Raw genomic sequence first — 14,494 nt, 5'->3', positions numbered from 1 at the left:
AAAATGCTGTTTAGCGTGAAGCAATATGAAAGCAATGCCTGTATCTGTGGCAAAATAATTCATGGCTTTTGCACCAACACAACATAATGCTAACTGCTTGCCCTTGGTAAGCCTGTTGCCAAAAACTGCAATCTGGAAATGATGTCCCGGCCTCCATATTCCCCAGACATGGACCCATAATGTTACTTTTTTCTATTCCCAAATATGCAGAAGAACCTCAAAGGGCCATTGTCGTTGTACATACAAATATGAGATTAAAACGTATTGCTGAGAGAGCTACGAGCTATACCAGGGATTGAGTTCCATGAGTGTTCATAGGATTGGAAAAAGCACTGGCAGAAGTGTATAATATCTATTCGGGAACTACTACACAAAGGGGATAACATTGATATAGACGAATAAATTAAGTCCTTTCCAAGGAACTCTAATTCCCATCATTTATTGAACATACCTCGTATAAGAGCATGTATTTTCTTTTCATTCCAGAAATTAAAATTTCTCTCAATTCCCACAAAATAATCTCCAAGTTATGACAATTTTACTGTGAAATGACACAATATTTTTTCGCTCATGCCTCACAATTGATAAGAGTTCTATAACCTGGCTCTGGATGACAACGTCTCCTGTGCTTCAATGCAGCAAACAGACAGGCCATGGCCATAGGAGAGCAGGCGTGCCAAATGTCCCAGACCTGAGCCAACATCTACCACATGCATAGCGTGTGTGTCAGCTGCCAACTGGCACACCACCTAAAAAGGGCAAAGCAACTAAGTGAGTATGTAAACCCAAGTCCCACAAAGGAGAGACAATAAAATCAAGGTTTTCACGGATGTGCTTATGCACTTCTGAGTTCTGTCATTCATAAATCCACATTTTTTTTATATATCATTTCTTAACCCTTCACAAATTTATAACATAACTTAATGCTTCACCTAAAAATCCAGGATAACAAGTTATATTTCAATTACCCTTAATATGCCTTTGATATTCAACAAGAGAACAGTGATCTCTGAAAACATCTAGTTCTGAAAGTCTGAAGAGTAGTTTTATTTCGACCTTGAGTTGTCAACAATACAAATTGATGTGACATACTACCTTGATCAAAAAGTTCCCGGAATAACCACCGTGTGGCGCTCCCATCGTTCTGATTTGAGTTCTGTTTTTTTGTTAAATTGGTACATCTGTTGTTGATATTCCCTTTAAATCTTAGTGTCATAACTTGACATTTGCAAAAGTTACGTAGCCAAGAGTACATCTATCTCTGTGTGTGTTGGCGATTTTTTACAATTTCAGAAATGGATTTAAATTTGCAACAACGAACTTGTATTAAATTTTGCGTAAAAAACGGATTTAGTGGCGCACGGACGTTGGAAATGTTGGAAAAGTGTTTCGGCAACGATTCTCTAAAAAAAACGGTCGTTTACCAGTGGCACGAGCGGTTCAGAAGTGGTCGTGAGTCAATCGAAGATGATGAACGCAGTGGCAGACCATCGACATCGAAAGTCGGTGAAAAAATTGATAAAGTAAAAGAAATGTTGGTCAATAACCGCAAATTAACCATCAGAGAAATAGCGGAGGACTTGAACATTGCCTATGGATCCGCCCAAGACATTGTGGTTAATGATTTGGGTTTCCGTCGTGTAGCAGCAAAGTTGGTGCCAAAAGACCTCAATTTCATGCAAAAAAGAGACCGTGTTGACGTCGCAAAAGACATGATTTGCGAGGCTGAATCCGATCCCACATTCATCAAAAGGATCATTACTGGAGACGAGACGTGGGTTTATGAGTACGACACGCAATCCAGACATCAGGCAAGTGAATGGCGTTCACCAAATGAGCCGAGACCAAAAAAACCACGTCGTTTTCAGTCAAAAAAGAAGGCAATGCTGACGGTTTTCATGGATTACATTGCGGTGTAGTGCATCATGAATTTTTGCCAGAAGGCCAGACAGTAAACAAGGAGTATTATTTGGGCGTTATGAGACGTTTGCGTGAAGCAATTCGCCGAAAGAGACCAGAAATGTGGGCAGAAAACTCGTGGATTTTGCACCATGATAACGCACCGTCGCACAGTGCTATCATTATTCGTAATTTTTTGACGAAAAATGCAACAAATACCATCCAACAGCCACCGAATTCACCTGATTTGGCTCCCTGTGACTTCTTTCTGTTCAATCGAGTTAAAAAACCATTACGGGGAACGCGTTTTAGCAGCCGAGAGGAAGTAATGGAAAAATCGCAGGAAGCACTGATGGACATACCGAAAACCGAATATAAAAAATGTTTCGAGGATTGGATCAAGCGCTGGCATAAGTGTGTTGCAGTCGATGGGGATTACTTTGAAGGGGACAATATAGATTTAGATGAATAAACTTGTATTTTTAATTTTCTGAATAAATTCCGGGAAATTTTTGATCAAGGTAGTATAGGGCTCAATAAAGAAAATTTTGACGAAGACTGTAATAAAGTAGGTTGATATGATTCCTTCATGCAAGGATTAATAAAAGGATCAAAGTATGGGGCACAATCGTAAATACATCAAGCCAAAGCATAAGAGACTAAATATATGTTAATTGAAAAGAATCACCAGAAATAGAGATTACATGAGTTAAATGAAAAAGAAACACTTTGTTCCAATCCACCACTTTATTACAGGTACAACTAGTTTCGACGCTACGGCGTCATCCTCAGGTACAAAGTTTAAAGTCACAATCATTGTATATATACCCTCTTCTGGAAAGGGTGGGGTATATATACAATGAGGGAGAGATTAGAATTAGATTAGAAGAGGGTATATATACAATGATTGTGACTTTAAACTTTGTACCTGAGAATGACGCCGTAGCGTCGAAACTAGTCGTACCTGTAATAAAGTGGTGGATTGGAACAAAGTGTTTCTTTTTCATTTATTAAAATGAACTTCCACAAAGTTGAGGCTGAAACTATTGAACTAATTACATGAGTTGCTTCCCATATGGATAAATGAAAAGCAATTGCAATGCGAGACTATTAACGAGGATATAACTTGTGAGAAAGGGAAGTTATTTTCTCTGAACTCAATGGGCAAAGAAGTATTTCAGAGAAGCTGCAAGTGGTTTGAGAAGTTTAAGGGAAGAAAGGGCACTCACGGCATCGTGAGTGCCGGTGAAGCAGTGAGCTCTGTCTCAACGGCAGCAGAGAACTTCATTGGTGACTTCAGGAAGTTCTCAGATTCTGAGGGTTATCTGACACAAAAGGTATTTCACTGTGAAGAGATGGGTCTCCTCTGAAAGCAGATGCCAAAGTGAATCTATATTTGTACACAGAACAGCAGAGGAAAATGCAATACCCTGCCCACAAGCCAATAAAAGGTCGTCTCACGCTGCTATTTTGCAGCAATGCAACTGGCAATTTGGCAATTAAACACCTGCTTGTTTTCCATTCAACAACGCCACGAGTCTTCAAGAAGTGTAAAGTCAAATACAGTATGCTAATGTGATACAGAGGTCAAAGGAACACGTTGTATCGTACTACGCATACAAGGCATCGCGCTAATAAGGCAGTGGCTATTCATGCCAGAAATTTATTTAATGATCATGCCAAGTTTCATTTTTACAAAATTTTGAAGCATTGGCAAAAACCAATGCCTATAGACGGCTTTATAATAAAAAGGAACAAGATATGTATTGTAAATGATGAACTATTTATTTTAATGCTTTTGTTGCCACAAATTGATTTCTCGTTCCAAATTGGTTCATTCCGTGATAGAAGAAAAGGTGAATGTGATCCAATGTATGCATACTTTCCATTGAATAAGTCTCGTACATTATTTATTTTTTGACATCAAATGCATTACCCTATTTCAAATTAATTTACATGTAAAAAATAGTCTAACTAAATGATTTTCGCTTTACAAGAAAGATTGTGGAATGAATAACACTCTTTGTACGAAGATCCACTGCACATACTTCATGATTCTCAAACTTGTTCCAGCTACCTCTTCAGATGTCCTGAAACCATTATATTATGCCAAAATCCATTCATATCTGTCCTATGGCGTACTCTGTTGGGGAAACACTAGCACTGTCATTAAGGCCTTACCCATGAAAAATAGGTCTTTGAAAGCCGTGGCTAAAGTATCCACCAGAATTCCTAGAAGGACACTGTTTTTTTTTCAAACTAACGACGCTAGCATGGATATATATTTTTTAATGTACTTCACTTAGAAAAAAAATCCAGGTTTATATTTTGGCCAAACTAATCTGTACATTGTGATATCACTCGTGGGTGAGGCGATTGCATTTAATTAAGCAATCTTGTTTTTTATTTAAGAGAGGTCCTCATCTCTCTTCTTCACCCTTTTTTTTAACAAATTGCCAATGAATAGAGAAAATAAACCCACTGTGCATGGGCTTGAAACTGAACTCAAGAAGCTACTATTAATCAAGGGCTATTTCATTGAGGATGAGTTTATGAGTGATAATCTGTGATTCTCATCTGTGTTACATGGAAGGGTATGTATGTAGTGTTTCATTGTATTTTTCTAAATTTTATTTAGGATTGAGTGCTATAGCTCATGCAAAGGTCTATTTATGCATTTTTGTGTAAATTCCTAAATGCTATTTTCCGAATATCTTTATGAAGGATATTATGAACTAGAGATTGGAGTCAATCCACCGGGCAAAGTTTACTGATGCCAGACCTTGTAAGTCCGCCTGTTGTGATTACGAGTGAAGGAGTTGCAGTCTCACCACTGAATACTGAAGTTACTTTAGGGGTCAGAGTTTTATTATTAACCAGAAGCTTTTTTTTGTAGGAAAATCATTCCATTCATGCGGTCCAAAAATGATATTAGCCAATGGTGAACCTTCAACTTGCAGAAGAAATTTATTTATTTATTTATCAACTCAGTTGTTGAGACTCAGTCCCCCTTCTTTCACCCAACCCTAAAGACATTACATTGAAGATAATCACACACTAATGAATTTCTCCAAATGGGAATTCTCTGGGAGGAAATAGGATGTGCTATTGAAGCTTCTCCACTGACACGATCTGCTGATGGAATGCTTAGAATGACACCATAACTAACTACGCTAAAGCTCGGCAGTCTAATTGTCTGTGTTGCCAATGATGTAAGATTTCACATTATTTTCAACACCAATATCCATTTCAATTGTTCCTGGCTCAACCTTGTGGAAATTCATTTTAATGACATTAAGAATAAAAAGTAACTTAATAAAGGACAGTGGAAAGTTACTTTGTATTCTTAATTTCATTACCAATATCCATCTTAGGCAATTGTTCATGAATAAATGGAGACATATGGCTTTTTTCCCTATTCTTAAATAAACTTTTTGCAGTTATTTAAATTATTGCAAAAGCCCCACTGGGTGGAATTGAAGCAACCCAGAACATAGGATTAAAGTGGCGGGATAGGTGACTTATTCGGAATCTGCAGATGTGTCAGACTGCACAGGTTGGAGTGACGGAGAAAGAATCAGAAAGGAGAGGAGGCTAGAACAGGGGTGTCCCTTATCACTGGTGCTGTTCATCACATGTGAAGAAGAAATAATAAATAAGAGATGGAAGGAGCCGGAGACAGGAATGCAGTAGCTGGGAATTTATAAAATCAAATCAGTTGTATTGTAAATGATCAAGCTTTGGTGAGCTAGTCGGCCAACGGATTACCATCATTGCTGAGAAAAACTGGTATCAGATAAAAATTAAATTAAATTGAATAAAAGGAATTGATACTTTTGAGAAATATGAAGGTCATGTTCACCTTAATATATAAATGCCCCAATATTCAGCTAACACTGCATGGCGGGAGGTTGAACCAGGGTGAAAACGCCTACCACTGGCCAACCAAAACCATAACCACATTATGCCAGGGGAAATCTGATGGGCAATATCACTATTATGAGAATGTTCTCTTTCACTCATTATACCACCACTATTTGGTGGTTTAGCCAAGACGTATGTAGACTACTGTAAAAACCTCCGTCCGTCTACAAAAAGTGTGTTGTATGGAAGGGGCACCAAAGGAAATGAGAACATATGAGGGAGTGAGAGTGATAATTTTCAAGACATATATGGTAATTAATAACAAACCCATGCGCCCTAATCATGAGTCTATTTTCATAAGGCCTCTGCTGCTTTTTCACCACCCGCGCCGCAATGATCTCACTTTTAAGTGCAGAACTACAATTTGCAAGAGCCACTCCCCTCATCTCTCCTCCCCCAAGGATGCCAATTCACCCACACTGCACCTGCGCTCATTCTCAGGTGCTGTGCTAGGATACATTTCGCCCTCATTTACTCCAATGGTGGGGTCTCTACGGTGAGGCCCAGAAGTTGCAGCAGCTGCAGGCCTAAGGCCAAGTCTGTAGCTGTGCCACCTCAACTCTAATCTGAAGCCCATATACATTGGCATGAACAAACAAAACAGTTGGTGTATGCTAGGATCTAATGTGGCAAGTCTTCTTGAGCCTCAGAAAGACCAACTTGTTCATATATTTCAATACTTTTCCATTATCCATACTAAAAAGAAAGACTCGTACTTTTCCACAGATTTTATTATACGGCACAACGCGTTTCACCGACTTGCGGCATCATCAGGTACAAATTTGCAAAACAGACAGAGCAAGCATATATACCCTCAGGACAGAGTGGGGGCGGGGAGGGTTGGAAGGATTTGAGAGGGGTGGGGGCTCGCAGGTGCGTTGATGGATTGTTTTGACCATTTCCAGGCTAATTCCTTGGAGAGGAGTGGGGAGGGGTATGGGAACAATTGCTCATTACAAAGTGTCATGTTGGGGTTCACCAAGTGCCTTCTAATCTGTAATTGCTCGAGAGCGTCCATTTTTAATCCTTTTGGGAGTGTGTGTAATATCTCTGGGACAAAGTCACTGCTGTGGTTGAATTCTAGTAAATGCTTGGCGAAGAGAGAGTTGTTATTCTGATTTTTGTGACACCTTGCGTGGTCCTTGACTCGTAACTTGATATTCCTGCCGGTCTGACCGACATAAACGCTGTTGCAATCCTCGCATTTCAGTTTATAAATGCCTGATTTGAGAAGGCTATCCTGGGTGTCTTTTCCATTGGCTAGAAGTTTGGAGAGGGTTATGGGTGGGTAGAAGGCTGCTTTGAGTGAGGTGGGTAGGCAGTTGGAAATCCTATATGAAAGATCTCCCAGAAACGGGATCGAGCACCACTTAAAATCTTTGGATACTGTGGGCTGTGATACGAAAATGCTTTTTAAGGCCATTGCTTTTTGTTTTTTCCGTAGTAATGTGTCAACTAGTTTGGGGCTGAAACCATTGTTGGTAGCTATATTAGTGATATTCACGAGATCAATTTTGAAGTTTTTGGGGGAAACTTTTCCATTATGATTATATTTTATCAGTTTGAGAATATGCTACAACGTTATAAACTACTATTTCAAAATAATTGCTCCAAGAGTGGAAAAAATTGAGGAAACAGTGAGAGAATAAATTTCACAGCCATCCACGTGCACTAATCACAAAAAATGAATTTTCCCAGTACCCAATAAAGAGGGTAAAAGTCTCTTCATGCAAAGCATCACTCACCTTTGCCATTTTGTCAATTTCGTGCATCTTCTTTGGAGTCACATGCTTCCTGAATACTTGAAAGAACCCTCCCTGATCAGATGCAGCCTCGAAAGTGCACGGTGCAGGCCCACCACTGCAGTCCAACTCTTGCCGACCAGGGTAGTCGGCATCTGCCGGCAGGCAATGCCTACCGCAATGAGACAACCCCTGAGCTCTAGAGCAGGGCCTGCCAGTGCTCTCATTGGGCACATCGAGAGTGGCACAGCTCCTCCTTGGAAGTGAAATGCTTCGCACGGCCATTCGCAGGGCCAGTAGGGAGAGGGGCCAAGGCCTCTGGCACCTGCACACAATCAGCAGCCATTGTCAAGTTAGTCGGCTCAACCAAATCAGTGAGTAAATAACAATTCCTCCATCTTGAAACATCAATACGGAACAAATTGAGAAATTGAAAAATAAAATCCAATTACTCATCTTTTCATTGCATGGTAATTAAAGTTTTGATCAGCCAACATTAAAATTACAGCATTGCCAAAAGTGCCTTCGTAATGGAAACAGACAAATGAGAAGAAAGACAAATATGCCAAGTTATTATATTTTTAACTCGATAGTTTATTAGTCTCGTGTCTAGTATCAAAATGTCTGCGAAAACAACAAAATGAGATGCCTAGCTTAGTCTTTTGTTTAATTAATGGAAATTACTGATCATCATACCATTTTCTAGGTAAAAATGAATTGGATTAAGGGGTTGACTACTGACCTACTGAAAACAATCATTAAAATGGTTGAAAATGCATTTTTGGGTGAATTTTTAACATTATTTAATTGTTTGGTTAACAATGACGAACAAGGACATAAAGGAAATATTTCTTTCCAAAATCCATGAGGCAGGGAGTATTTCTAGCATACAAAAATCATACAAGGGTGGTGACATAAGTACCCGGCTTGACCTAGAGATAGCGGTAGTTATTTGAAAAATATCACTGTATTAGAAAGTAAGCAATCTATAAAGCATATGTTTTAAGTTAGAAGACGCTACATTTTTTAGTATTCATTTGGCAGCCAACAATAGTGAACGTTTATGAGTGAATTTGTGAAAATGGAGAATATTGGTCATCGTAATGTGATACAATACTTTCATTTCAAAGGCCTCAGCCCAACCAATATATAAGGTGAACAGGATTCTACTCTAGGTGAGTCTGCTCCTTCGTTTACAACAGTAAAACATTGGGTAGCAGAGTTTAAACGAGGGCGTATGAGCTGCCAAGACGAACATCGCATTGGTCGACCAAATGAGGTGACGACTCCAGAAACGGTGAAGAAAATCCACTAAGTCATACTGGATGATCGTCGAGTGAAAGTGCTTGAGCTAGCAGACATAGTTGGCATTTCAAAAAGTGTGGTACATCGCATATTAACTGAAAATTTGGACATGAGAAAGCGGTGTGGTGGATGGGTGCCGTGTTTGCTCACACTCGAGCAAAATCATTGTCGCGAAGATGTTTCAATCGAGTGTTTAGCAAAGTTTCACCGCAACAAAGCAGAATTTTTGAGACATTTCATAACCATTGATGAAACATGGGTGCATTAATTCACACCCAAGACAAAAGAACAATCAAAACAATGGATTCAAAAGGGAGAACCGGCTCCAAGGAAGGCGAAGACTGTTTCATCCGCAAGCAAGGTCATGGCATCAGTTTTTTGGGATGAGTGTGGGATGATTTTCATTGACTATTTTGAAAAAGGAAAAACTATCAACGAGTGAGTATTATGCAAACTTACTGAAACATTTGAGCGAAGAAATCAAGCAAAAGCGGCTGCCACATTTGCCTAAGAAGAAAGTTTTGTTCAATCAACACAATGCACCAGCTCACAAATCCGTAATTACAATGGCAAAAATTCATGAATTTAAGATTAAATTGCTACCTCATACACCCTATTCACCAGATTTAGCCCCCTCGGATTAATTTCTGTTTGCAAACTTGAAAAAATGGCTCGGTGGTCAAAGATTTACCAACTGTAAAGAAGTGATGTCGGCAGATGATGACTATCATGAGGAGCAAGACAGTTCTAATTATAAAAAGTGCATCAAACTTATTGAACATCGCTGGGAAAAGTGTATAGAGCTGAAAGGAGATTATGTTGAAAAATAAATACATTTTTTTTCCAAAACTTTTGCGTTTTCTTTGTTGGGTCGGGTACTTCTGGGACCCACCCTGTACCATAATTGTTTGAAGTTAAGAGTCTGATTTAATTTTCTTTACAGTAAAGGGGACACCCACTCTGTTATTTCCTAAGTTAAAATGTCAATGACAGAGCTACCATACCGAGGCATAGCCAAAAATAATTTTGTGTCTTTCGGGTATAGTTCACTACTTAATTAGCAAGATGCCTTTTCTAACCTGAATAACCACACAATTCCTAACCTGCAAAGGAACTTGTATCTGTTTTTACTTCTTCTGGGAATTCTGACCAAGAAAAATTAAAGCCAAAGTCAAACTCTAAATTGCAATCAACTTTGCAACCTTCCTATATTGGAATGTAATGAAATAATTGACTTTGTAATTCCACACACTTTATTTAAAAAACACGACCCAGGTTTCGACGTTGAACGTCATCATCAGGTGGTCCTCATAGAAGCACGCTGGCTATATATGCTTTCTGATCATAGGAGGGGGGGGGTTGGTCAGAGAGGGAGGTTGGAGGGGTAGAAAGGTTACAATGTCGCTGGGAAGAAAAGAGAATTACATTTTTGATTTAGAAGAGTGGTAGGTCTAGGAGTGGGGAGTGGGAGGGATACAAAATTTCGTTGGCAAGATCATCTTTCTAAAGGATAATTTCAAAATTTCTAACTGCTCCAAAGCATAGAGCCTTTGACCTTTTTCTTCAAAATGAAAATTTTTGTCACAAAGTCACTTTTGTGGTCACTTTCGTGTAAACATGTGTAAAAAATAAGAACATAACATCCCTCTTTGCAAAGCACCTCATCGAAAGTGACCACAAAAGTGACTTTGTGACAAAAATTATTCATTTTGAAGAAAAAGGTCAAAGGCTCTATGCTTTGGAGCAGTTAGAAATTTTGAAATTATCCTTTAGAAAGATGATCTTGCCAACGAAATTTTGTATCCCTCCCACTCCCCACTCCTAGACCTACCACTCTTCTAAATCAAAAATGTAATTCTCTTTTCTTCCCAGCGACATTGTAACCTTTCTACCCCTCCAACCTCCCTCTCTGACCAACCCCCCCCCTCCTATGATCAGAAAGCATATATAGCCAGCGTGCTTCTATGAGGACCACCTGATGATGACGTTCAACGTCGAAACCTGGGTCGTGTTTTTTAAATAAAGTGTGTGGAATTACAAAGTCAATTATTTCATTACATTTCAATATGTTATGCAAATTCCATTAAGTTACGCCAGAGGCAACAAATTTTCCAATATTGGGTTTGAAGGAGGAACAGCGTCTTGTCTTTCGGAGCACTCTTGAAGGGTGACCTAGCTGTCTGTCTGTCACTCGGAAAGTAGTCTTGGTGATTAAACACACCACGGATTCACTCCCAATTGAGGGTTGCACAATTCCCTGGCATGAAGCGTCATCACAAGGTAGCCGTATGCAGAGGAGGGCTTGAGTGCCTCCGTCACTTGCTACGGGGGAAGAAGAGAGTGAGCGTAAGGCCTTAAAAGACCTCTCTCATCAAAGCTGGAGACCGTTCTTGCTCGTCAACAGCACTCTCAGAGATTGGAGAAATAAATGCCGTTCCAGCTCCCTTCAGACTGCTCTTGCGTTCGTTCATTCATTCATTCCGTCTGGCTGGCACTGAATTATGGGAGGCATCATAACATCTGCTACTCAATTTTTTATTGAGCTCTGTGATATTTAAAATTCAAGTAGTCAGTGGCCATTTGAAAATGTATGCATCTGCTCAAACAAAAATGACTTTTGCAGTAGTGACTATTTTAGAGTTGAAGAGAAACAAGATGTTGTGTTTCAGAAAATGGATTTTCTATATGTAGGTATTTAAATTATTGAGGGATGTGAAATTAAACTTACAAAAACTTCCCAAAAATTCAGTTTGTGAAATTAGATCTGTTTTTCAATCAATGAAACCTTTTTTTTTTTTACTTGTTTATAATTGCTCCCAGTTAAACTTCCTAGGCACAAATGTCCTCAAATTTATAATTCCAAATAAACACAATGTTGTGTCTCGGGAACTGTTAATACTGTGCTTGCAACATAAATATTACTTGATAGATTTTCTTTGAAAAAAGCTATCCATTATTAATATCCAACTTTCAAGAATCAGGAAAATTAACTTTGATTGATTGACCAGAAAGGAAAACAGCTCTGTTATGTCAGTTAATGCAAAACATCTGGCAAAACTCGATCCATTCATTATTTTACGGAGGACCAATTTTTCACTTGGAAGTTTCTTTGATATTTTCTACAGCCTATTGATCCCTGAGTTATTGACAGCCTCAAGGATTCATTCTGATATTTCAAAATTTGAATTTCAAATTTTAGTGATTTATTGGCCCACCTTGACAACAATGATTATAGAAGTAATTACAAATATTTTTCCTTATACCTCGGTACAGAGAGAGAACTGGCATGAGCTACATTTTAATTGTAGCCCAGAAGAAGATGGCATTCCAGGTTCCCTGGTTAAATAAATTAAATGGCTTCTGGGCCAATAATGTTCAACAGTAATCCAGATGGCCTTTCGGCCCAGTCAGTAACATAATCCGGATGTAAATTAGAAGCCTCTTCACAAACAGATTTGAAACAGATGTTGTGCTGCATTCTAGATTTGCACAAATACAAGTTGTACCAGTAAGTTTCACTGAAATTCTATGAATCCCACCCAATTTGAAGGAAAATTAGAGACTCACAGGAACAAACTTGAAATAGACTTAGTACTTGTAGTAGTCTTGAAATAGACTTAGTACTTAAGCAGACTTAGCAGGTTGATAAATAATACTCCAGTGGCCTTAAACGATTTTTGAAGAACAGCTCCAGTTTTATTCACAGAAAGAAACCTTTTCAGACTCTTTTGATTGCTGTAGAGATAAGTGAGGAATATTACACCACTTACACTTTACACATCTGTAACTTATGGCCTTTTCAAGGGAATCAACAAAAGCAATATGAGTTTATAATTTTTATTGTTCGCTCATACAAATAACATAGCCTCTATAAGCAGCAATGCTTTTGTCTAGTGACATCATAACTCAATCCCTGAATGAGAGTATGACTTTTTCATTGCAGCAGAAATTTTGTCACTTTAAATGTTCCATTAGACATCATACTATAAAAAAACCATAAACACAGTAATCAACCCGAAGGTCGGTTTGGTAGGTGATGGTAGAGATCACCCAGTACTAAGCCCTATACGGCATGTGGAAATTCACACATCAGGGTAGGGGGGCCAGTTCCTTTCCCTGTACCGGTTATGGTTTCCCAGGAAGACCTGATACCCGAAAAATCACATTAGCTTGGGTGGAGCTGCAGGTGCCCAGAGTACCTTGCCCGGGAATCGAACCCGGGACCCTCTGGTCAGCAGTCCAATGTTCTACCCACTGGACTACCGAGACCCACACACCATACTATATACTTTTAAAATTAGTAATGACTATTATGATAAATTAGCTGAGCTTGTTTCTTGAACAATTTAAAAAAGGGGAACAAAACCATATGGAAAATGTTGTCCCTTGTAACAGCAACTCTCACAACTTTCTAAGCCTGGATAATACATATCACCTTGATTGTTCATCTTACTGTAATATTGATAAACGAAAAGAGCCATGATAGTCCAGCAATTAGAGCGCTGGGCTACTGACCAAAGTGCCTGGGCTCGATTCCTGGGGAAGCCTCTCTGGGCACCCTCAGCTCCACCCAAGCTGCGTGATTTTTCAGGAACCAGATCTTCCTCGGAAACTATAACTGGCATAGGGAAAGGAACTGGCCCCCGTACCCCACTAATGTGTGAATGTCACATGCTCTATAGGACTTAGTATTGGGTGAACTCTACCATTACTTATCAAACCAGCCTCCGGGTTGATAATTGTGGTTTTTTATAGCAAATCAAAACGCTACTTAATATTGCATGATACTTTTCTTTCCACAAGTGATGGGGTTTTCACAAAAGGTAGGCACGTATATGAGAAAAATAATGTGGCTAAGGAATAGAACTATTTTTTGAAAGGAATTACATTGTGGAAAGTTTCAAGTAAAATATAAATTTATGCTAAGATGGAAGGAACACGAATTACATTTAATACAATTACACAAACCTAAACTTGTTCGTGAAAATACTAACATTAGACTAACCATTTTAACTAATAAAATACCTGTAAATCAGATGTTTTTAACAGAAAAATCAGGCAAAAGAGACCATGGTAAGTTATATGCATGTTTCAAATTAAAGAAGTAACTTAGTAAGTCCACACACACTTTATTTAGCACACGACCAAAGTTTTGATGTCGGACGTCATCATCACGTGGTCCTCACAGAAGTCAACTTTGTGCATGTATATACCTTCTGAGCGATGGTTGATCAAGAGTGGGAGGGTGGAGGTGTTAAAAGAATGTTAAATGTGGATGGGAGGGAAAGGAAAGGGGAGGGGTAGTAAAGCTTTCGGTGCCAATCGTTGGCTGTTGATGGGGGTTTGTTTGAGAGGGGTGAATACCCCTTGTAGGGAGTACTGCACGTGAAAAAGTGGCAGAGATCTGGGAGTGAGGGGGAGTGGGAGGGAAAAGAAAATTTAGTTAGAGAGTTCATCCTTGCAACGGACGCATTTCAAAGTTTCTAATTGCTCCAATGCATTGAGTCTAAGACTTTTATTTTTGAAATGGAAAATTTCAGGCTCAAAGTCACTTTTGAGGTCACATTCGATAAGGTGTTATGTTCCTATTATCTACACTTTTTTGTGGTCCTTAATTCATTCCA

General features: G+C 39.0%; 1 protein-coding gene across 1 annotated transcript in view; it reads right to left on the bottom strand.

The window, feature by feature from the left end:
* LOC139691509 (methyltransferase-like protein 25B) overlaps positions 1–14,494 on the bottom strand; it is a 42,204-nt gene that overhangs the window by 25,381 nt on the left and 2,329 nt on the right. The window contains exons 3-4 of the mRNA XM_071589359.1: positions 7,569–7,890; positions 601–749 (exon numbers count right to left, since the gene is read on the bottom strand). Of these exons, the coding sequence (XP_071445460.1) occupies positions 601–749; positions 7,569–7,890 (471 nt within the window). The remainder of the gene's footprint in view (positions 1–600; positions 750–7,568; positions 7,891–14,494) is intronic.

Source organism: Hetaerina americana, unplaced genomic scaffold (genome assembly GCF_022747635.1).
Source record: "Hetaerina americana unplaced genomic scaffold, ioHetAmer1.1.p SCAF_37, whole genome shotgun sequence".
NCBI lineage: Eukaryota > Metazoa > Arthropoda > Insecta > Odonata > Calopterygidae > Hetaerina > Hetaerina americana.
The sequence above is the reverse complement of the archived record's forward strand: the minus strand, read 5'-3'. Positions and strand labels throughout refer to the sequence as shown.